This window comes from Mesitornis unicolor, unplaced genomic scaffold (assembly GCF_000695765.1).
Source record: "Mesitornis unicolor isolate BGI_N332 unplaced genomic scaffold, ASM69576v1 scaffold1464, whole genome shotgun sequence".
In the NCBI taxonomy this organism is placed as follows: domain Eukaryota; kingdom Metazoa; phylum Chordata; class Aves; order Mesitornithiformes; family Mesitornithidae; genus Mesitornis; species Mesitornis unicolor.
This window is the reverse complement of record NW_010179232.1, coordinates 97,670-121,936: the sequence shown is the minus strand read 5'-3', so window position 1 is coordinate 121,936 and position 24,267 is coordinate 97,670. Positions and strand designations below refer to the sequence as shown.

The following is a 24,267-nucleotide window of genomic DNA, read 5'->3' as shown; positions in this document are numbered from 1 at the left end:
GCACTGGAACAGGCTGCCCAGAGAGGTTGTGGAGTCTCCTTCCCTGGAGACATTCAAAACCCGCCTGGACGCCTTCCTGTGTAACCTCATCTAGGTGTTCCTGCTCCGGCAGGGGGATTGGACTAGATGATCTTTTGAGGTCCCTTCCAATCCCTAACATTCTGTGATTCTGTGATTCTGTGAAAAGTCAACCAGCTCTTCTTTCCTTATCTCAGGTTTAGGCTCATTTTGGATTAGAAGATGTGATTGCAGCATATATTGTCACAAAGACACTAGCTTTCATCTACTTTCATCATAGCAGCAACACACATGGGTTGGATCTACTGATGAAACCTTACATACATATAATAATTGCCAGACTCCTATGACATCCACATCACCAAATGTGTGCTGATTATAATAGTCCTCACGCTCAGTATATTATATCTAGCTGAAATATGCCTTCCTCGTACTGAATTAGATCTTTGGCTGACTGACTGTGGACATAGTCATTCGCATGTGTTGTCAGAAACGTCTGGCTGGTTAACTTGAATTATCCAGAGTGCTTAAAAACACTAGTGGAGACTGTGCAGTGTGTGTTTTCATTCTTTCTGAGCATCTTGAGTCTGTGAGTTGAACTTAAGCTCCTACTGTGGCTTAAAAGCCTAGCTGTATATGTCCTCCCTTTTAACCAACATAAGCTAACTCAGGATTGTGTCACACAGTCACAAAGATATCAGCTTTGTTAGGTGAGCAGATACTATGCTAAGACAACAGTCTGTAACAACTGATTTTCCTTTGCTTTGCTGCTGCTAACTGTTCCTGGTGTACTAGTGACAACAAAACTGTATCTTGTCATCTTTAGGTGATGGTGCTAATGATGTTAGCATGATCCAAGTGGCAGATGTTGGCGTGGGGATCTCTGGTCAAGAAGGCATGCAGGTAATACTGCTCATTCACTGAAAAGCACTCCCATGAAAGGACTAAATAGGCACTTCCCTTATGACAGCTTGAGCAAGCCAGATCTTTGGAGAGCCAGCACAAATAAAGAAGTGGCAGTTGTATTCAGGAGTGCCAGTTGCACGTTGTAAGGATATTTTCAGCTTGAGTTTGAGCTTGTGTTTGTTCTCAGATCAGTGGTGAGTTTAAACATGCTACCTTCTCAGGAAATTCTGCTTATGAGATCCCTGTAAGCAATATGTTTTAAGAAAACATTTATTAAATACTGGTTTAAAGGAGGAAAAAAGCTCGGTTGTGCATTATTTAGGAAATAAATGTTCACCTTATTCTGGCTTTTACTCTCCTCTCTCCTGTATTGCTTGGGTATACTCCTCCCATGGAGTAGCTGCACAAGCTCATCCAGCTGATGCAGTTTCTTTGCATGGTGAGGTGATAACCCTTAGCCCAGCCACCCCCACATCTCACTCACTCAGCCTATTCAGACAGCAGAACACTGAAGAGAGAGAAAATTGCAGCCCTTTGCAGAACCACTGATCCCTACATACTGTTGGTCTTGGTTTTCTCCCCATTTCCTGCCACAGAGAACAGCAAGATAAGGGGACTGACCCTGTAGTCTTTTGGATGTGTTCAGCCTACGATTACTGTATTTACCACTGTATAAGAGGTACTTCTCCCATCCCCAGAAGAGAGGATGTATATGTCTAGAATGTATTACCTACTGTATTACCTATTACCTTTGCCTCCTTTACTGCTAGTGCACCAGGTGTGGCAGTAAGACACAGAGAATGAGAAAGATACCTCATCTCCACAGCCTGCGTCGTATTCGGGTTGGATGCAGACTGATTGCATGAGAAAATAGAGTAGCTGAGTATAGGAAAAGGAGCTCCTCAGAGAAGATAGGAAGTGTTTCCATGCTGGGGACCTGAGCAAATGAGAATGCTCCTTAACTTAGTTACCAGTGGGTGGTTCTCTGACCCACATTGCATTTTTTGCAACGCTGGCTGGATGTTTTGCTAGAAAGGGAAGAAGGACCTCCTTCGCACAGTGCACAAGTTGGCTATAGATTTTTTTTTCCATGGGAAAAAATTTCATTTTTCATGAATGCTGTAATTTAATTGGGTCAACACACAAATTTATGAAACAAAAATTTAACTGAGCTGTGAACTTGGATGTCAACTTTATGCATTTTCTGACATGCAGATCACCAGAAGCTCGAAGAATACTCTGCAGAAAAGTCAGTAGATGTTTGTCTTATTTATTCATATACTCTTCCAAAGGCATCCTCTCTTGGCTGTTGTTGGAGACTGGATACCAGGGAAAATGGGCTTCAGCCTGACTCAGCAGAGCCGTTACACTTGTTTTCCTTCTTGTAAACATCTAGCATGTTCAGTCAAAGTAATCTCCAGAGCAAATAGATTTTCGGCAGTGCTCTTCAAACAAATAGATTTCAGGCCTGGAATCCCTTAAAAATGCTTCTCCAAACATGTTAGCAGCTGTAAATTAGACTGGAAAGAAGCTACCACAGAAATATTCAGATATTCTTTGTGCATGTGCCATCCCACCCGTAAACCCTATAAGTCTGACTTTGAAGCCGGAGAGGGCAGGAGAAAAGGAATTCTTGGATTAAGCTGGTACCAAGTCTATTTGTTGTTCCACAGCTTTCATTCACCAGGCCCCGAGAGCTTTGCATAACTTCTGCAGTACCACTCTGCAGGCTTTCCAGGCTCTGTGGAGTCCAGAGGAGACTTGATTTTGTGCAGTCTCCCTCCAAGCCTATCAATTACAAAATGTCTGCCTCAGCCTCCTTGGGTCTTATCATCTCTTATGAACTTATCGGCTCCTGTCATCTATGTATTAATTCAGATCAGTTTTTTTCCTAATGCGGGCATACAGTGCTCATAGCATTTTTTTGACTCCTCTCCCCATTATGCCACTTCAGTTGAGCTCATACACTTACAATAACCAGTCCTCAAATGCCCCTGGCTTTTGCGGTGTATTCAAATCTGAAAGCTGTTTGCTCATTAACCCATTAAACTACCTGTTTTTTTCTAAATTAAAGTTCAGCAGAGTGGAAAATGTTTATAAATCCCTTCCTTTACTGCAAGGTCCTAAGGAGCCATGCAGGCCTCTTTACTATAAACAGCTGTCAGATTCTTACACATGCAGGTACTCGGAAGGCGTTGAACATTTAGATGTCTAAAACAGCAATACTCTCTGATTTATTTTCTTTCCACATTCTATGGAAGTGTGTGGAGCATGAATCACTTTTTCCTGTGAAGAAGCTGGAAGAAAAAATAAAAATGTGAAAATCAAGGGGATATTTTGAGACGAAATAAACATGCAAATGTAATGGGATAACACTGTGTTCTTCGCTGTAATAAAAATGGAATTAAAAAACCACCAAAAACCACGACACTTCTCACAATGTGTTCTGAAGTACTATGTTAGAAGCACAAATGAAATGAAGCTAGAGGTTTTGTTTTAACATTGGAGTAGGCTGAGATGGGGTGGAGGACACGGAAGCAGACATAGCACGGCTCTTTTCTCCTCAAACTGCAAAAGAGCTGTATGTCTGCAAGAGAAATCAGACTGTTCTGTGCAGGGAGGTTATAACAACTGTATGTCAGTACCTGAGAAATCCCAGGATATGTCAACATATTAAAAAAAATGTCCCAGTGCTTATATACATTTACTACTTAAATTACAATGCATTATTACACCTTCTATTGCATACTGCCTTAGAGTTTATTTTAATAGCTTCTACAAGCACTTACTTAGGAAAACTGAGCCCTTTTGATGATATACCAAGAAAGGGAATTAGGAAAAATTAAAAGGAAATATGTCTCTAATTTAAAAATGCAGCCAAAATATACCCTACAGAGTATGAGGAAGACACTGCCTCTTTGAAGGTTTTCACCTTTCTTTATGTTCTTGCTAAACTGTGAAAAGAAAGGTGATGTCAAACTAGAAAATGAAATGTAAAATAATATTAAATGAAATCTTAGTGTGATCCTAGGGATATGGAAGATCATGAAACAACTGTGATAACACCATCATTTACAAGAAGATCTCATCTAGATGTACGGTACCCTAAATGTTAGAAGCAGAGAGAAACTGGGTGATTCATTTTGTCAATATGATTTGTCAGTCTGCACAGTCTCAAAAGAGTGTCATCTAGTGTGGTTTTTTTTAATAGACAATTTTAGAAACCATGCGATTTTTTAAATCCCTCAAAATGCTGGTATCTCAGGATAACCAAGTAAACTTTATAAGCCAGGATTGCGAATGTTAATTAAAACTAATACTTTCATTGTTTTGTCCAGTAATTATGATGTAACCGCTGAATTGTGCTTTTCTTGTTCTGTTCCCTGGAAATCCATTTTTCCCTGTCAGTACCCTGTGGTTGTTACAGAGAAAGATGTTACAGCCACCAAGATGTTCACACGTGGGCCCTGAGCCTTCATGCTCACGCAACTGCAATTGCCAGCCACTCTCCCACCTCTGGCAAAAACAAGCTGCTGCTTGTCACCATCTGGAGCATAGGCTGTAATCTCCTTTCTGTGAAGAGTGGGTCACCTTGCCATGTTCTATCAAGCTGCTGGGTTTGCTTACGGGTATTCCAAATCAATGCAGCAATAACTGCTTTTCAGATGCACTGCAATGGATTTTATTCTTCATCAGTGCAATTTCCATTGACCGTATGAGTTGAGAAAATGACTGGATTCACTGTTGGTGTTGAAAATGACGCTTTACAATAATGTTTCCAACTTTTCTTTCATTAAAGGCGGTGATGGCGAGCGACTTTGCAATCCCAAGGTTCCGGTATTTGGAGAAGCTCTTGCTTGTTCATGGCCACTGGTGTTATTCCCGACTCGCCAACATGGTGCTGTATTTCTTCTACAAAAATGCAGTAAGTGTTTGACTTGGCAGCATTATGGCACCACATGTTTCCAGTGGTTTATTTTGTGCTAAGTGAGCATTAGGTCAGCCTTCAAATGGTTTATAAATAAGCTGCAGAGAAACTTGCAGAGTTGAAGGACAGCTGGCTGCCATTTGCAGATATACAGGACCCGCTCCATAACAGCTACAGTGTGCTGCTGAATGTGCAAATTAGGTAACAGAAATAACAAGTGCTGCTTAAGAAAAGTTTCTTTATGGAGCAGTTTTGCAGAATTTAGCTGGCTAGACACAGGGCTCTTTAATGCCAAAGCCATCCAGCATTGGTCCAGAGTAGCAGTTGAGTGTGTTTTCTCTTCTTGACCCTATCTCGTCATTGCTTATGAACCACTGTACCCTAGTGACTTGAAATAATTTGAATCCTCTCGGTGTCTCAGATGCAGAGATTGGGAAGGTTTTTTTTCTTGATTTATGTTACTCCCAACTAACCAAAAGAGTTCATTAAAAAGGAAGCACACTGTGGTAGAGAGCAGACTTCTGCTCTGTGTTTCCTCCCTGGTGTATGAAACAGGAGTTGGTCCAGTACTGGGCACTGAGCCAGCAGCAGCTCGATTCCTTGGCCCTAACAAAGGCCCTTTGCACTGATCTTGGAGTACAAAGATAATTGATTGGAAACTGCCTAACAAGACGACCAAGGATCCCATCAGGTGGGTGGGAGTCACTGGCAGACACACTGATCTGCTCACTTGCCACACCTACAAATCACCTCGGGAGCGAGGGATATGAAGAAGCAGGAAAAAGAGGAGAGCCAGAGCTCTCAGACCTCTGTTTACTCCAGAGGGTAATGTATTAACTGTGAGCAGGAGAGTGGATTTTATCCTCAGTATCAGAAAGAAAAGGTAGCTCTCCATTTTATTAAAGTTGCTTTCCAAATTTAATCTGATCCTCAATTTTTTTATCTGTGGCAACTTTTTAATGCACATTCCTCTTGCCCTGACTAATCCTCATCTGATTTCAATCTGAAGGTAGGTATTTTGTCAGGAAAAGACCATCATTTGCTCAAAATTGTAGACATCATAGGAATATCTGAGGGAGCTAAAGAAATAATAAACTGTCTTTACATTAACACAAGCATGATAAAATACATTCTGTGGTTTGGTTAGAAACTGCATGCAAGCACCCTTCCAGACAGAAAAGAAAGGGACTTGGGAAATCTGAACTGCTGCCTGAGCCTGGAATAGCAAGCAGATTTAAATAATGCTGCAGTGAGTGGAAATCCACCAGTTGAAGCACAGCAGTGAAATACGTGCTGGTGTTCAAGTGCCTGAGTTTTAAGGCTTGATCCTGAACGATGCTGAACATCTGCACTCCCACCCCCAGTGCTGTATGTTTCCAAGATACCCTTTGGCTTGACAGTATTGAATCCGAATTCCAAGAAGTGTATGCAGAGCCTTCCTACATTAAAATAAAATTTTAAAAAAGTAATGCACATAAGACATTCCAGCAGTCAACAGCCAGAGATGTTGTTTATACATCTAAATTTTTGTTCATCTCTTGTAAAATCTTCCATTTCCTTTGGTACAACTCCCCTTGATTACGAGTATTATTTCTCATGCCATTTTTAGTAAGACGTTTCCAGAAGCTGCTGCCTAAAGGCTAGAATATGACTGAAGAATCTCTCTTTGTGTTGGCTCTCCTTTGGCAGCCTTCAGAGCTTTCTGAGCAATACTTGTTGCTGCTGACTCTAAAACTGTAGTGGGGTACCCAGCATATAGACATGAATATATCTGACACAGTGCCTGCCCTTAAGGAAGGAATATTCAAAAACGAAAGATGTGAGCACCTGATCATTTTGCAAAGAGACTTTTCTAGATTATTCTTCGCAGAGCATCAAGATAGCTCCACTGCAAATGTTCTGCAAGTTTTCTGTTTCCTCAAGTGTTTTTACCCCATTTGCTCATATTATAAAATTTTCCATTCTCCACTAGAACCTATCTAACTCGAAGTTTAAACTCCAGATTGCTGCAAAAGCACTTGAAAACTCATGTGACTTATCCAAGAAGATGTTTGGCTTGGTGGGAATAATAAAAATACAAGTAAAATATAAACTAAAACATAGCATGGCTGGAAATATCTGAGCTTGATTAAAAGGGATTTCATATAAACAAAATTCTACCTGCATGAGTATGTACTGCTTCTTCCCCTTTGTACATTATTTCTGCAGGGCAGCACTGGACATTTTTTGACATACACTTTATTCACTGAGAAATTCTATCTGGAGCTACATTCATAAAACAGTCTCATCTAGGGGGGAAAAATGAAACCTTTTTTATTTAAAATCTAATTAAGTTTTAATGTCAGTTTGTTTTGACTTTTTCAGGGAGGTGATGCACAGAAGCAAGAGGGAACATTATCTTTGAAATTCAATTAAACACTTGTTTAAGCCAAAATAAAATTTCAGGGGGGGGAAAATCTGATTTAAACTTGGTTACTGAAATGTCATTTATTTGTACAGCTTCCTTTGACAGCACTACTGAGACTCATAGTAGAGGTGGCAGGAAAATTTTCAGCTGACTGTATTTTCATCAAATCACCCATTTTTGTCAGAGCCAAACTGTTTCCAAGACAGGTTAATTTTAGCAAGGCTCTAGAGAGGAAAATGTCTTAGGTCCAGGATTAGCTGAATTTTGTTTATTTCAAATGAGTAAGAGAAAAGTATCTAAATGTACATATTTATTGAAATTCTGTTTTGAGAAAAGATTCCAGAAGTTTTGTTGTAGTTTGGGTGTGGGAAGCAAATAAATTTCAAAATCTGTTTGCCATTTCCCAGCCAGTTGTACAGAGGAGGGTAAGCTCTGGTAAATCAGTCTTGTTCTGGCCAGAGGAAAATATTTTTCTTGAAATGTTTTTAGAGAAAGATTTATAGAGGTGATCCTTAAAAAATTACTATCATTCAACTTTTAATAGGTTAGTTTATAGTATGGGCTCACAAACAGTGAGACATACATTACTGCTGATATATGAGCCACTTCAACATAGTATGCAAACATTACCTGAACATATATTTACTATACATATGTATATATACACACACACATATATATACATTCACATACAGCAGGATTAACTCTCTTATTCTGTGGCAATTCCCCTGCACAAAGTAGGCTTACTCTCCTTATAGCGGTTTTCACTGACCAAGCAGACCATACCTTTTTTTTACTTCCTACGTTTAAATTTCAACCATATTTTTGGTGTACAGATAACACAGATCTAGATATTCCTCCATAGATATAAAAATGATGACAGGTTAACATACTGGCTGGAAGCTTTTGAGAACAGAATACAAAAAGAAGAGGAAGTGAAAGGAGAGGTCATGCCATTTCCCTTCTTGGTGGTTAAAATGGGGAAAACCCTTGAGGGACAGTTGCCAAAGTTTTCCTGCCTGCCTTCCATTTAGTGTTAATCACTTTACAAAGACTAATAAAAAATGCAGTTTTAGGAGGACCAAGACTGGGAATTCATTTCCTTCCCTAGGAAGCTGCCCATCTTTTTCTGGGCCATAAGTCCCTCCCTTACAGGTGAGATCAGCACATCTCCTGAGCCCTAAAAAAGCCTCTGGATTCTCCAGGCTGCAGAGATTGTAGAAGAAATGAGTTGTGTAGTTTGTCACATTGGGAATCACTCGCTTTTTGGGTGATTCCAACCCAACTACATGAACAATCCCATTGCAACCATGTTTGCAACCAATTCCTTCATACAGCTGAAAAGTAAGGGGGAATGAGGAATCTTTACAACAGTAGTAATTTGCTGAATTTCAAAGCACAGACTTAGAATACTTAAAATGACTTTGCTAGACCTTACAGTGTCACCTCCCTTGCTGCTTCTAACCTCATGCTAGTCTTGCAGAAAAGCTCTGCATTTACCTATTGTAGACCAGAAACAAACATATGGAACAAAACATCTCGAGCCAACAGAGGATATTATTATGGAAGTGCTTATTATAATAGTAGTGTAAGTGCTATCAGATCAGTACTCATATACCTAGAGGTCAGGGATGGTTGGGAGACATTTTTATTACACCTCAGAGTTTCACTTGAGCTGAAAGTTAATTTTGTGTGAAGCCATCCCTGACACCTGAGATTGCAGCAGCACAAAAACTTGCAGGTGTACCAATTGTTTGTAGCTTAGCTAAGTGGTCTGGGCATCATTAACAGCGAGTTAAAGACTAGGTATCCTTAGAAGGACTGCTCATGTGTTTAGCATTCATAGATAAGCCCTTGCAGAACTGGAATAAGCGTGCTTTGAGAACACAGTGGGATGGTGATCCTGCTTATTTTGTCATATTTACATAATTTCTCGTTCTGTTTCAGATGTTTGTGGCCCTTCTTTTCTGGTACCAGTTCTACTGTGGGTTCTCTGGCTCATCAATGATTGATCAGTGGTATCTCATCTTCTTTAATTTACTCTTCTCTTCTCTTCCACAACTGATTACTGGTGTGCTGGATAAGGATGTGCCAGCTGACATGTTAATTGCTGTACCTCAGCTCTATAAAAGCGGCCAGAATATGGAGGTAAAAACTTACTGCTTTTTGTAATTTTTTTTCCTAGATATCTTTAGTTTCGACTGAAAACCAACCCTGCTCCCAAAGGGTGGATGACTGATGTCTGAGAAACCACTGTTACTATATCATTATATTTTTCATCTGAGTCAAAGTATCTAACTGCCAAAAGTACATTTAAAGCAAACAACAACAACAACAACAAAGCTTTGTTTTGAAATATATAACAGGAGAGAAGCTAGATGCTTTAAGTCAGCCTAAACTGAGCCCTCATGGTCCAGGCTCACAAATAACCACAAAAGTAAAGCAGATTATAACTTGTAGACTAGTGCGTACTTTCTCAGAATAACCTCACAGTACTTAATCGAAACTTCAAGCTCCAGCCCTTTACAAACAGTCAGAAGAGAAAGAAGCATTTAGAGTAAGCACAGAGGTCGATAGACTTAGACTCTGAGAGAATTGGTCACCAGCAGATAACAGATTCAGCCGAAATGTCTGCTGGAAGCACCTTGTCCTCATCTGATTGAATTGTACAAATAAAACACAAGGAATTACAGGAGGGATTCAAGCCAAACCATTTCGGGTAATTACAGCTACAGTGTACTGTGGGAAAATCTTTCTGCTTGGCAAAACTATCCATATTCAGACATTGTTTCCAAGGCAAAAGGCTTTCTTGAAAGAATCCCACACTGTGTCCTCTGAGAGGAGACAGTGAGTGTTTTTTGACTCTTAACTGTACACCTGCATTTGGTACCCTACACAACCAGTGACACTGCTTGACACTGTCTTGGAAAGATGAAAAGAGAATTTTAGTATAACTTATTTTTAATGTTTTAGTCAAAATTCTCTCTTTTTAACCCAGCTGTTTTCCGTTTTCTACACTACTTCTGTTCCAGTGCCTTGCACTTCAAAGATCTGTAACATTAATACCTTTCTTGCATGTTGTTAAGGTGATAGCAATCTGTTAATGGCTTAAGCTTGTTGGGAATTGTGTCTGCTTGTCATCAGCTGGCAAACTGAGGAGAGAAGTCTCCCAGGTTCACACTGCAATTATTTCTCATAGGCAAGCCTAGGGACCATTCTAAGTTTGTTTGAAATCTAGTGAGCACTTTCTCTGAATAGTTATCTATAAAGGTATTTTCAAAATTTGCCAAAAATCTCCTTCAAAGGATTTCTTTCAAAAAGATATCACCAATTCAGAGCCTCTAGAATTACAGAATAATGACCTCTGGAGACCCTCTGATCCAGCCCCGTGCTGAAAACAGCTTCAAACCTAGATAAGGTTGCTTGGGTCTTCATCTAGTCCAGTTTTGAATGTCTCCAAGAATGGACACTCCACAGTCCCTCTGAGCAACCTGTTCCAGTGCTTAACCGCATGTTATTTCAGTAGGCCAAAGGACACCAGAATTAGTCCTAAGCATCTCTCAATTCTCATTTTTAGGCTGTAGTTATATTCTCTGTAGAGTTAAAGAGCCCTGATGTTTGCAGATGTAGCCTATATCCCAAAATTAAATAAATAAAGACCTTGTCATTTGCAAACTATTTTTCCTTATATCCAGATCTTTTAGATGACCATCCATACCCCTGCAATCCTATATTTCTTTAAACCAAAATGTAGCTTTAATATTGTTTCCTAGTGAGCAATTTTGCACCCAGACGCCCAGCTGTGTATGTGTGCATGTATAGATATATATGTTTATTTACGTATTTATAACAGAATACATTGTTCCATTGCTTGCTAAATGTCATTGTTGTACATCTTGTTTTCTAACTATGCATATATTTTGTGTTTTTCTTGTGAATAAATACTCTGTGCTTGTATGTGTGTGACATAGAACACATTTACTTAAGTGCTTACACTTCAGAGAGCTCCTCCTGAGCTCCTGGGGTCTAACCGTAGCACATAAAGTTGGCCACCTTCATAAATGTTTGCTGGCCTAAGTGTCAGATTCAAATAACACTTTCTGTCATGGAGGAAAAAAAAAAGCAGAAGAGTGTCCTGAAGAAAAGAGCAACTTGCAGGGAACTCTTCATACTTCATCCCCAGCGGTATCTAACTGATTGGCAAAGGTCTGAAGTTATTTGCACCACCCCTTAAAAGTGCCCACTGGAATATCCCCCTCTAAATACCTATCCCAGCAAACAGCATTCTCATTAGACTCTGATTTTCATAATTCTTTTGATCCACAGGAATACCAACCCCACATGTTTTGGATGAACATGATTGATGCTATGTATCAAAGCCTGGTTTGCTTCTTCATCCCCTATTTCGTAAGTGTTTGGTGTAAGCCATTCTATTTCAAGCATTTTGAGGAGAACTGGCAACACGCCTTGGGCTAATTTCTGTCTCCTTCTTCACAGACTTACTATGATTCGGAGGTGGATATCTTCTCCTGGGGAACTCCCATCACCACAGTAGCTCTTTTCACCATCATACTACATTTGGCTATTGAAACCAAAACTTGGGTAAGGTACCCACAGCCTAAGTAGGAACTCGTTGGCATGTACCTTATTCTTTTCTTAGTGCCATTCTTCTAAAACAGAAGGTGGTCATTTCATTCCTTCAGCACTTTCTGGTTCTAGCAAGCATTTTTTAAACAAAAATGAAAAAGGTTTTGATCTGTGATCTATGAACAGCTTTGTAGTGTTGTATCTATGGTAAGAATTTTTGAAAATACAAGGCTCTCTACTCTTTGCTTTGCATAGATTTGGCTCCAAAAACTAAAAGCTATTTATTGAGAATCACAGCAAATTTCTCAGAATATAAAGAGTCATTATTCTTTTGTCGGCTTTTTGTTCTAGACTTTTCTCCACTGGTCATCTTGCATCTTCAGCATCCTTTTATTTTTCTTTGTGGCTCTTGTTTACAATGCTTCCTGCCCAGTGTGCCATCCTCCATCCAATCCCTACTGGACTATGGAAAGGCTGATGGGAGACCCTATGTTCTATTTCACTTGCATTATATCACCAGTTGTTGCATTGCTGCCCAGGTATTGTATCTTCTCTCGTATCTCTTCTCATATATGAAAGCTCTTTATGCATATGGTTGGGAGGGCAGGAAACATTTCTTTTTCTACTCCCCCTCTTTCTTTTTCCCTTACCAGCCAAGTCAGTTTTTTTAGAAAACTGATTATATGACGTCAGGTTTTCTAACCTTTTCTGTGCTTCTGACCACAGGAGCAGACCACAGCTCCTGGCTATAGACCACAGGAGTGGGATAATTGTAGACTGTTGGTCAAACCTCCCGGCCATGCATAAATTCACTACCATGTGAGGTTTTCCACGATGCTTCCAGACTCAGCCTATTCTCCCATGAAATGCATAGTACAGAAATTCTGATAGTATGTTGTGGACTTACTTGCCTACTTATAGATGTAGGAGGCCTGCAGACTGATCCCCATTGTCTTTGATTCTTCATCAGGAAATATGAAAGACCAAATGTAATCACAAGGTGGATCACTGGCTAAAGGCGCAGCTTTATTACACTGCTTGTTATTAATAAAAATATTAGCAGAGCACTCAGAGCTTTTCATCTGCAAGCTTTCTTGTGTCAAACGTAAGAAAAGCTCATAAAACTCTTATTTTTCTGTATTGTACCTTTTTCTTGCATATTTTCTCTTAATAATATCTTGTGTTCTTCCTTCTTTCAGTTCTTTTCATGTGCACATTCTCCTCTTGCAGATTTCTGTACAGAACCCTTCAGGGAACACTATTTCCAACCCAGCTTCAGCTTGGACGCCAGTTGAGTAAGCTACCCCCAGAGATTCGCACCCAGCTTCTGACCAAGTTGAATGTAAAGGACAAAATACGTCAGACGCAACCCTTTGCAGGCAGCTTCTCACCAAGCCTTGGCTCAAATACTAGTGATCGTTATAAAGCTTTTAACCAAAGCACACCTTTGCCAATACCTAAAGCAAGTGAGTCACTTTTCCAAGAGCACACGAAAGCAGAACATACAACAGGTAAGACTGTGGCTGCATCTTCCCAGGGTACTGTGCTGTATGGGGAAAACAAACTCCTTTCATCAGCAAGTAGTCTGGAAAGGTCCATGGGATTTCATGAAGTTAGACATGGACCTTCGGAGGTGGAGTCATTGCCTGTTGGAGCAACATTCCCATGGAGCTCTGCAGTTGACCAAACAGACTTCAGTTTGTTGAAGTGGATCACATCAACTCCGCTGTTCAGTCACATTGGGACTGTTCTACAGGTGTCATCAAGCAGTTTACAAAATGAAACACAGGACAGTATGTGTGTGCTTGGCTCTTCTTTGCATGTGGACTTCAAAGGCTTGAAAGAACAGAGCTCAAATAACTTACAAGACAAAATGAAAGGGATCCCAGATGATCATTGTAAAAGTGACAATTCCGAGACCACCTTTTTATGACATGGGCCTTAAATATATTTATATATTTGATATTTGCACACATCTATAGTGAGATTACGCTATTTGTTTCCAGAGATGAAACAGAAAATCAAAGGTACAGAATTATTATTTAAGAATGTTTAAATACAGAATATTGAAATAAGAGCTTTAAATATAAAAAGAAACACTTGAAAGTTCCTTTTATATTGTTTTATTTTTTCATCTCATTTTGTAAGGAAATGCCGTCTCTTTATTTTTCAGATGCTTCTCTTTTATTCTGACACATACTGTAAAAGCAAAGGACTTATCTACCATATTCAAAATGGTTAGATTCAGCATCAATTATTGATACTGTTATAGGCCATTCAGTAATCAAGAAGGAAACACCATGATAATAAATAGGCATTGTATTCCATCCATCATCTGCTTGCCAGGGTGTTTTGTCACTGGAGCAAACCATTAGGCAAGACTATCGAATCATTGTACACCTCTCTGTAAATGTTAACAGTACCTTACCACCGCATTAATAATACTGGCATTTAATAAGTGGCACCATATTTTGATATTGCAGCCATAGTGTTTTATGTGTCATGATAAAACAATAAATAAATGACCGTCCATATTGCAAAGTGACTTCCCAGTCTGGCATTAATAGTAACTCAGCCCTTCACTTGGAGCAGCTGGCATTTGGCCGGTCATGGCCTTATATTATGCTCTTCAACTTATGAAGAAAAGCTGCTGCTTGTTTGTGAGAAACAAGGTGGTAGGAAAGAGCTGGTGCATTGTGTCCACTGTAGAGTTTGAGCTGGGAGGGTCTGTGATCTTCTGTGCTGGAGCACTACTAACAGTGGGCTGGTTTTGCTGAAGAAGTCCTGCTTGCTAGTGGGAAGATGGAGATTTGCTAGGCACCTTCACTCTGGTTTCAGCCAGGGTCCTTGGTGATCAGGAAGGGGCATGGCCAACTGCAATGGTGCAGTGCTATGCAGAGGTACTTGGGCTTTCTCTAGGACAAGCTGGCTCCAGTCTGAAAGTAGGGAGCTGCACTGTTTTCTGAGGTTATGTCTGAACCAAACCATGAGTGTGCAGCAGCCGGCCTGATGGATCCCTCTACAAGGACCGACTGAGAGAGTTGGGGCTGTTCAGCCTGGAGAAGAGAAGACTCTGTGAGGACCTTACTGCAGTCTTCCACTTCCTGAAGGCATTCTACAGAAAAGCTGGGGAGGGACGTTTTACAAGGGCAGGTAGTGATAGGATGAGGGGGAATGGTTTCAAACTGGAAGAGGGTAGATTTAGACTGGATACTAGGAAGAAATTCTTTACTATGAGGGTGGTGAGACACTGGCACAGGTTGCCCAGGGAAGTTGTGGATGCCCCCTCTCTGGAAGTGTTCAAGGCCAGTTTGGACAGGGCTTTGGGCAACCTGGTCTACTGGGACGTGTCCCTGCCCATGACAGGGAGTTGGACTGAGTGATCTTTAAGGTCTCTTCCAACCCAAACCATTCTGTGATTCTGTGGTCCCAGCGGGGTTTAGCCTTGGAAGGCTGCTTGGTTCTTTCCTATCTAGCCACCATGGCCATGTATGAACTAGCTGCTGCACTTCCACATTTCCTCATTGCAGGTTTTCAGGTGGCCTTTGCCTTGCTTGCCATCAGTTGGGTAAGGCCAGAACTTGTTCATGCCATGCTCTGTGACAAGTGAGCTGCCTCCCACAGCCCAGTAAGCCACAGTGCCTGTCGTGTGTCACTTGCAACTCCACTCAGGATCTTTTTTCTTTTTTTTATTTTTTCCCAAAGATTTATACACTGGCTTCTTTCCCAAAGGCAGAATTGATAATGTGAAACTGTAAAATGCCAATGAAAGGAAAAGATGATAGCAATCAAAATAAGAGTTGTCAGCCTGTAAATACATTACCCTCATGAAACATGACACATCCGCATGTAGATAAACTGCATTTTGGGATTAGAATTGACTAGGGACAGGACAAAGACACTAAGGGACTCCTCTTTCAGTCTCCTGTGAACAGCTCTAAGCATGCAATTGATTAAAAAAAATGCACCTGAAGCACAATTTATTCATTTTAGCCTCTAGTTAAAGGGAAACATGGGTTTATATGCATGGATTTTAGCAAAGGAAAGCTATTGTCTTCTTTGTTGCTGGCTGAAAACATCTTGACGTTTCTCTGCTTTATATTAATTACGATACAAATGGGGCAGCAAGAGCGGGCACTCGCTTTCCATGAAGGTAGGTGGGTGTCTGCCCTGTGGGTGCCAACACGAGCTGGGAGCCGCTGGGGTCCTGACACAGTCCTCTAAAGCAGGGCAGAGTCCCGTGCCCTTGGAGCATTTGGAAAGGGAGCCTGCGGACTCAGCTCAGGTGGAGAAACCTCCTTCATGAGTGTCTCTTGTTGGATGATACAGTTCCTATTTTAGACATCTCGACTTGCTCCATAGTCTTGCTAGTAACCCTGTTGGGCTGACTTGGCAGGTAGTCTTTTTGCAAGGTTAGCTGGCTGTGTTTAACACACACTGTGTAGAGATTGCCGTTGTAAATAACTCATCTGCGTGGAGCTGCAGTGCCTTTTAATGTCAGAGAGGAAATCGAATGACACTTGAAAATGTGTAAATGTTGCCATCTGGTTAGAAACATTCCTCTGCTTGTAAAACAGAATTTCGCAGAAGGACACAGTGTCAGATGTCAGAGTTCAGAGGATTGCGAGAGGTTAAATTCAGTCTAAAGGTGTTGTGGGGTCATAGCAGGAGCTGGCCCTGGATGTCACGTGTGTGCCCTCTCTCAGTTACTGCAGCAGCCCCAGCAGGAGTGTGAGGATCTCTTGAGTTTATTGACTCCTCCACATCTTTCCACAGCACGTTTGGTGTCCCACAGGCCTTCGTGGAACATGCCCAGTGCTGGCAGCAGAAAGAGCTGGAACATCACTGGGCTTTGGCTCAGAGTTGTATTTGATAATATTCTCATCAAAAAGAACAGAAATGCCTTGCTAGCTGTGCCTTTGTGATGCAAGATTTCACGTAGCTGTTGTGCTTTCAGTGTACCTATTTTTGTAGGTAAGGGATAAAAGCTTTCCTTTGGGACTGAGAGATGCTCCTGCGGTGCCGATAGTTGTGTTGCCACTGTGAGTGTGAGAGTAGCACATCTGGGTCATGTATTAGGGAAAGTGTAGGTCTGGATCTTCAGATGCTACAACCATCATAGCCCCTGCAATGTCTGCGAGCTGACTCACCCTAGCTGGGAACCAGGCCCAAAGAACTGCCGTATTTTGTGGCACAAAAAAAAAAAAATCCTTAGAGATATGCTTTGAAATGCACACAGTGTAAATGCTCCTACTAAAAGATAAAATATCTCACCATGGCAGCAATCCTGCAAACATGTATGAGTTTAATCTTAAATAAACCAAATAATCCTGCAGACCTTAATGGAGCAGTGACCTGCACAGGATTGCTTGTGTGCTTACAGATAGAGAGGAAGATGTACCACGCTGAGGCCTCCATGGGCCAAAGCTACACAAGGAGATACCTTGGAGCACAGAACCAGGTCAGTAGGATGTCAGTAAGAAGGATGTGTCCATTTTCTTTCGGGAGATACATTGTAAAATAATATAAATAAAATATAATTTAAACCACAGTTTGGAGGAAAAAAAAGAAACAAACATTTCACATTTGGAAAGAAAATATTAAGCAAACTAATTATTTTCATTTTAAAACAGAAGTTCTCTCTTCAGCTGCCAGAGAACAAACACATCAAAGCATGTTACTTGCTGGGCTTTAGGGTTTGTCGACATTTTGAAGCTGCTATTAATATTTGAAACATTTTAACTAAACCAATACTAATAGCTTTTTGAGGCTGTGTACATTGATTTTAATAAAACAGACATAAACTTGTAAGGTTATTCCTGTCGGTGCAGTTGAGCAGTTGTCATATCAGGCAAAACAAAGCTTTAGATTCATGAGGCCAGTCCTCAAAAAGCATGCAGCTGTTTATTAAAGGATTCCACGAGGCAATTAAGACAATACCCGGGTTCAGTCTCACACCAACATCAGCCCCTACGCTGGTCCAAACATTTGCACTGAACTCTGCAAGCGCTTCTGCATCTGCTCAGTGTTGTCAGCTGAAGCAGCCTGCCTGAAATTAATGACTGAGAAGAAAAGAGTTGTGAATTAAGCATCACAGCACTCTGTATTTCTTACTCTTATTTATGTGAACTAAATTCTCGGTGACTTATCCATTTTATATATTTTTCTTGGATGTGTCAAGGGCTCTGAGAAACAACCAGAACTCTTCTATCAAGTTAGCACTCTAATCTCAGAAATTAAATCTTCCACATATGCCAGTGCACTGGAACTGGGCATATAAATGTCAAAACAGGAACACAGCAACACTGGTATTTTTTCCAAGATTTTCCAGCTGTACATCACAGCTCTGTGTGCCCAGGCATGCACATGTTTGCCACCCTCCTGCGTCATCTATGGAACCACAGCCCTCGCCCCTGATGGTCACACCACGGTCTTCTGTGCTTTCCATAAACTGGAGAGCTGATGACAGTGATGACTTCTCACTGTGGCCAAATCCAGTGGCAACCTCTATTGATTTAAGTGCTTTGCTGATGGGGAGAGCTCATCCTTCAGCTAGTAAACCTGCCTCAGATCCTTCCAGATTATTCAACCAGAGACTGCCTTTGCTTCCGTGATGCAACTTTCCCATCTACCCTGCACTGAACCTTGACTTGTCATTTATTCACGCCTGATTCTGCCTAGGGCCACAGACTGTGCTTGCTCCCAGTACAACTCCTGCAGGCTCTACCTGCTTAATTAGCAAATACCGCTTCATTATGACTGGCTTTCTAATGTTGTGCTCACATTAGGCTCCCCTCCAGGCTTATACATCCCAAATCTTGTAGGCTTTTACATCCCAAATCTTGTAGGCTGATCACAATCCACGTACAGCAGATATGGAGGATTTGAGGAGGTTTATCCATTACAGATGCTACCACAAAGGGTTTTGCACCAATACTGGTTGCAGTGTGTCGAGATGTTCAGCTTCAAATAAACTCTGTCAGAACTGCATGTAGTTGAACCATCTGGGAGTGACAATTCCTGCCTTAATCATAAAATCTGCATCCAAACCTAAACTAAAAAAAAAAAAAAGAAAAGCCTCATGTTTTTGTAGCAGGGAGTTCTTGATCCGAACTGCTCAGTGCCTCAGGCATGATTCAGCCTAGCGTTAAATTCAGCAGTGGGCTTCTGTAAGGGAGCACACATGGCGGTTCAGGAAAATTATGCTGCTACAGCAGGCCCTGCGCTGTGCTGGAGCGATAGCAGATGTGTCTCAAAGACACTGCAGAAGCCACTAGAGACAGGGTTGTGCAGATGTAGCAAAACCAGGAAGGGAAAGCACTGCTGGATGCTGTTCAGAAGTCCCAAGGTAGGTGGAGCGAGGAGGGGACATTCAAAGCTCTGCAACCACATTGGTTTTGCAAAGTGGTTCTGCGCATCTCCCTCTCCGCCTGTTGGCAGGCTTATTCATACCAACCTTGAACTTCATGAAAGCTACACCATGAACGAATTTGGCTCCTTGTCTGCAGCTAAGCACAGATAATAGGGTTGGATGGCCAGCTGACATCAAGTGATGCAGCTGTACTGTCTCACACTAGCTGTGTCCTGGTCAGGAGCGCTCTCTTGCCAGTACCCATGACCAGGGCAGGTCCCAGTACCAGTCCCAGACACCCTCTCCAAGTCAAAAACCAGGGCAGGAGCCAGAACAGGGTGGCCCCAGTGTCTGCCCATGCACACAGGACACGAGCAGCCCTCCACTGCTCACTAGACTCAGGCCACACATTTCATTTGCATCATCCAGGACAACTTGGGGCTGTCAGTGACCTGGAAGAGAAGCAACACATAACATGGCAGGGAAACCCTTTCTTCTCCCTCAGGAATCTCTTGCATCATTGCACAGTGTCCCTGTTTTTTCTCCCATGCTTTCCAAGATGAATCCTGACCATCAGAAAGCTCCTAGAACACCTGTGCTTGCTGCTGTACTTGCTGCTGTCAAAGATGCTATGGGAAGTCCTCTGCTGCCACCAGGAGCTGCCTTTGAAGGACCCGTGCTTGGGACCACTGCACCAGGGGTGACAGGCGACTTTGCCATCAGCAATATATCCAGTGGTCACCACGTGTGCCACTTACTGAGGCTTCTTCACGATGAAGAAAGAGATGCTGTGTGCCACAGCCTATATATCTTCAGTTAAATAAAAAAAAATAAAAACCACAGCAAAATACTTTTGCCCTGACTTAAGAGGTTCATAGTAGGGAAAGACTTCCAGATGTCTCTAGTTCTGGGCTCCCAGATCAAGGTGAGGGTTTTCCAGCTGTCCTGAGCTGTGAAACCCTGTAGGGCATCACACATTCAGAGGGATCTCTGGTGCTTTATATGCTTCAGGATTTCCTGGGATTTTCTGAGGGGCTGGCTACCCCCAGATCCCAAAATCTAGAATTAGAAGCCACTGTTAAAAACTGTAACTGTACCACAAGGACTGTGTTTTATTTACATGGAAAAAGAGCAGTTAAAAGAAAGGAGTAACTTCTAAGGAAGGTTTTTCTACATAGCTGCATGAGGAATTACTTCTATTTTAAGCACCAGCTTCCACGTGGTTTTAAGTACGGCTGTTTGCTCTGCGCAATAATGTCTCCCTTGATACATGAAGTGCAGCACTACATCAATCCTTCCAAGAGGAGGTTTAGCACATCCTAGCCAAGGCAGACAAAGACAAGCAGGTCCTGCAGCCAGCTCTGCTGCTGGAAGGACTTTAGCTAGGCCAGCCCTCAAAGTCCCGTTTCATCAGCTCATCTTGCATAACGCCTGCCTGCGACACAGCCTCCCGAGAGCTGTGGCTGAACAAGGACCCTGTTAAAAGCAGATTAAGGACCTCAACATTTAGCGTGGTCACTGGTGCTGCTGTGGCACCTATAGCACGTGCATGGAAATAGTCTCTCAGTGAAGACAAAACGCTTGGAAGAGCCTTTTGAGAGAATGGAAAAGGTGTCAAGGAGGAGCTGGCACCAGGTGCAGTGCCTGGTTCCCTCTGCAGGGAGGTGTCTGGGACACTCCTGTTTATTTCTGGGGCAGCTGCGCCAGGCCAGGGCAGGGTGTGGGTTTCCAGAGGCAGCATTGACTCAGAGCAGGAGCAAGGGGCACCTCACTGCACCCTTCAGGTGCCAAAACCCAACACGATGCTGCTGTAGCTAATGTCAGTAGTTCCTCGCCTGAAATTCCCAGTGGTACATTGCTTGTGCTTGTCTTAAAGTATCCAGTTTATTCCCAGATGGCTCATTCCATGTGCATGAAGGCACCGAACCATGCCTGCAGCCAAGCTTGTGTGGATGTGGTTCCTGCCTTTCTGTCCTTCCCCACTTTCCTCCCCTAAATGTGGAGGCCACAAAAAGACACTTGAACCTTCAGAAACCCAAGCCACAATAGAGATATTGCTCACCATTTACATGCCTGGAAACAGAAGATGTGTGTGGCCTTCAGGGCCCTTTTGTTAATGAAAGCAGCAGAGCCATCTCTAGTTTAAGTGGAGTCTTGGAGGATACATCCTTCACACCCTCCAAAACTGCCTTCTGAAGGGGGTTCAGTGACAGCTGACACTGCTCTAGTCCTATTCTTTATGTAGAAATACTCCAAAACTTGGGAGCAAGAAGGGGGATATTGAGTTTTTCACCATAAAAGCCTGAAAATGAAAAGCTCTTTTTTTTTTTTTAAATCAAACTGTTGATGAAAACGTGGGGGTTCTATTTACTAAGAAACCAAATTTCCAACGAACTCTTTCAATCAGCCATGTGTACTGTTAGAGATGCATGAACCAATTTTATCCCAAGTGGGCTGGGTGTTTGCAGTTTGTAAGATCCCTGTCATTTTGCAGACACCATTAACTTTGTAGCTGGTTTGTTTTGCTAAACCCCCAAGAACTCAATAAAACCATTATAGCTGAAAGAGACTCAATCTTAAGCTCCACATAAGATGATTGAAATAGAAAGTTTGGGTTGGTGTCATCTGGAAACCGAGAGCAAACGATGACACCACAGGAGGCATCGCAGGCAAAGGCTCCTCTCCCCTGGATGCCTATGGAAATGATTGTGATCAATGACAGTACCGCGAGCTGCAGTTCATCTGAAGTTGTCTGAATTTTGAAGCTTAAAAGTTAATTAATTCATTTATATCAGATCATACTGGTGGTATCTGCAACCACCAAATCCAGGTGGCAGCATTTTCTCGCCACTGAGTGCTGCTTTAAGTGGTAGTCTAAGCTCCAGGACACGAGAAAGCTGAGGTTTTGGATTATTCAGTGCCAAAGAGAGAAAGAGAGACACTGGCTTTTTTGAAGCAATACCCTGTGTGGGTACATTGCATTCCGTTGGCTGCTGCCATAGCCCACCAGTGACTGCCCCCTGGCCAGATGTCTTCTGCTCACCTGGGGCTGAAGTCAAGTGGTGTCTCCTATCATGAGGTTTTGGGGACACATAAAACACTGAGAGGTTTCAGTGGACACCTCTGCCCCCACAGAAAAAGGGTGGCAGGTGGGGAGCGGTGGTCCCAGCCCTCTCCCAGCCTCTGGCAAATATACACTTTCATTGTTCCACAGGGCACCTCCAGCCCCACATGTCCCCCTCCAGAAGTGGCAGTGAGAACAGAGGAAACACATTTCCACACACATTTCCAAACAAGCACCCATGGACCCTCCTCTGCCCCTCAGCTCCCTCTGCACCTCTGAGTCTGATGTAACCATTCACTGGGATCTGCTCCAGACAGTTTCACTTGTTGGGGTGGCACTGCCACATCTCAGGTACTGCAGCCAGGGTTCATTCTTTGTCCCAGAGGTCCATAAAAATGAAATATAAAATATCACATTTTTGTAAGCAGGAGGGTGACTGACAAGGAACAGCTCTGGGACACCAGTCTTCATAAGGCTGTGTGCGCCAGGAGATGCTTTACCACATAAGTATTTCTGTAGGCATAAGTGCATCATCAGTATTTTCCATGCCCTGGCACCACTGGAAGGAGAGAAAGGTTGCTTAAAAAAAAAAAATTAAAATTCAGCCCATCCCCTTCTCTCCTCCACTGCTGCTCTCCGAATGCAGGGTTTCTCCTGCCTGGATACTCTGTGCCAGGGACAGCTGTTCCTCATCATCCTCATCCATCCTTATCATCCTCATCCATCCTCAACAACAGGTCTGCAGCCAGGATCTCCAGCACAGCCCAGAAGTCACTGCCTCCAGGCAGGTAAGGCCAAGGGCAGCTCTGCTCTGCACTTGGGAGCCATCAGAGCCCACTGGCTGGGTTTTGAAGAGGAGAAAAGTTTTATTTTTCAAAGCAAGCAGAAGGAAGCACGCAAACTTCTTCAGGTTTAAATAATAGGCTCTTGAACACTCTTCAGAGGTAATTTAGTGTTGTTTGAAGAGAGAAGCAATTTACATTTTTTGTTGATTGTTGGAAGCAGGAAAAAAACCCAAGGAGAAATATAAGTGGCCGTATTACCACAGTGTGGACTTTTTTTGTCTTAATCAACTGCCTCAAGTCCTAAAAAAGCTCTTATACGTCTCTATTGCCAGCACTGGCCTTCATTTTCAGACCTTGTTACCTACAAACAGAACATGCTTCTGCACAGGGCATGGGGGGGGGGAGTTAATTAAAAGCAAAACCTTTATCATTTATTTGACAGTATTGTGGAGAATTTAAACCTATAACAAGATGCCTCGAGACAAAAGCTCAGTTTCAAGAGTCTCTGAGTAGGAAAACCACATGGCAAAGGCAAGGACTTGGAGAATGGAGAACCACCCACTGTAGGGGAAAGACCATCTATGGAACTTAAAGGTGAACAAGTCTTTGGGATCTCATGAGATGCACCCACAGGTCCTGAAGGAACTGGTGGATGTAGTTGCTAAAACACTATCATATTTCAGAAGTCATGGCAGTCTGGTGAAGTTCCCACTAACTGGAAAATGGGAAAAATAATCTTCATTTTTAGAAATGGAAATAAGGAATATCCAGAGAATTGCAGGCCTCCGTCCCACCTCTGTTCCTGGCAAGACCATGGAGCAGATCCTCCATGGAAACTATAGTATGGCACATGGAAAATGAGGAGGTGATTGGTGACAGCCAACATGGCTTGACTAAGGGCAAATTGTGCCTTACAAATTTGATGGCCTTCTATGGTGGGGTTACAGCATCGGTGGATAAGGGAAGAGCAACTGATGTCATCTATCCGAACTTGTGTGAAGCATTTGGCACTGTCATGCACAACATCACTATCTCTAAATTGCAGAGGCATGGACTTGGTGGATGGACCACTCAGTAGATGGGAATTGGGTGGATGGTCACACTCAAAGAGTTGTGATCAATGGCTTGATGTCCGAGAGGAGATCAGGTATGACTGGTGTTCCTCAGGAGTCACTATTGGGACCAGTGCTGTTTAACATCTTTGTCAGTGACATGGACAGT

The 24,267-nt window shown here is 42.3% G+C and overlaps 1 protein-coding gene across 1 annotated transcript in view; it reads left to right on the top strand.

The window, feature by feature from the left end:
- Window positions 1-14,387, top strand: part of ATP10A (ATPase, class V, type 10A) — a gene marked incomplete at its 5' end in the record, with an annotated part of 44,563 nt that extends 30,176 nt beyond the window's left edge. The window contains 7 exons of the mRNA XM_010182687.1: window positions 845-921; window positions 4,724-4,849; window positions 9,207-9,407; window positions 11,586-11,666; window positions 11,757-11,861; window positions 12,198-12,385; window positions 13,077-14,387. Of these exons, the coding sequence (XP_010180989.1) occupies window positions 845-921; window positions 4,724-4,849; window positions 9,207-9,407; window positions 11,586-11,666; window positions 11,757-11,861; window positions 12,198-12,385; window positions 13,077-13,779 (1,481 nt within the window). The remainder of the gene's footprint in view (window positions 1-844; window positions 922-4,723; window positions 4,850-9,206; window positions 9,408-11,585; window positions 11,667-11,756; window positions 11,862-12,197; window positions 12,386-13,076) is intronic.
- Window positions 14,388-24,267: the final 9,880 nt, after the last annotated feature.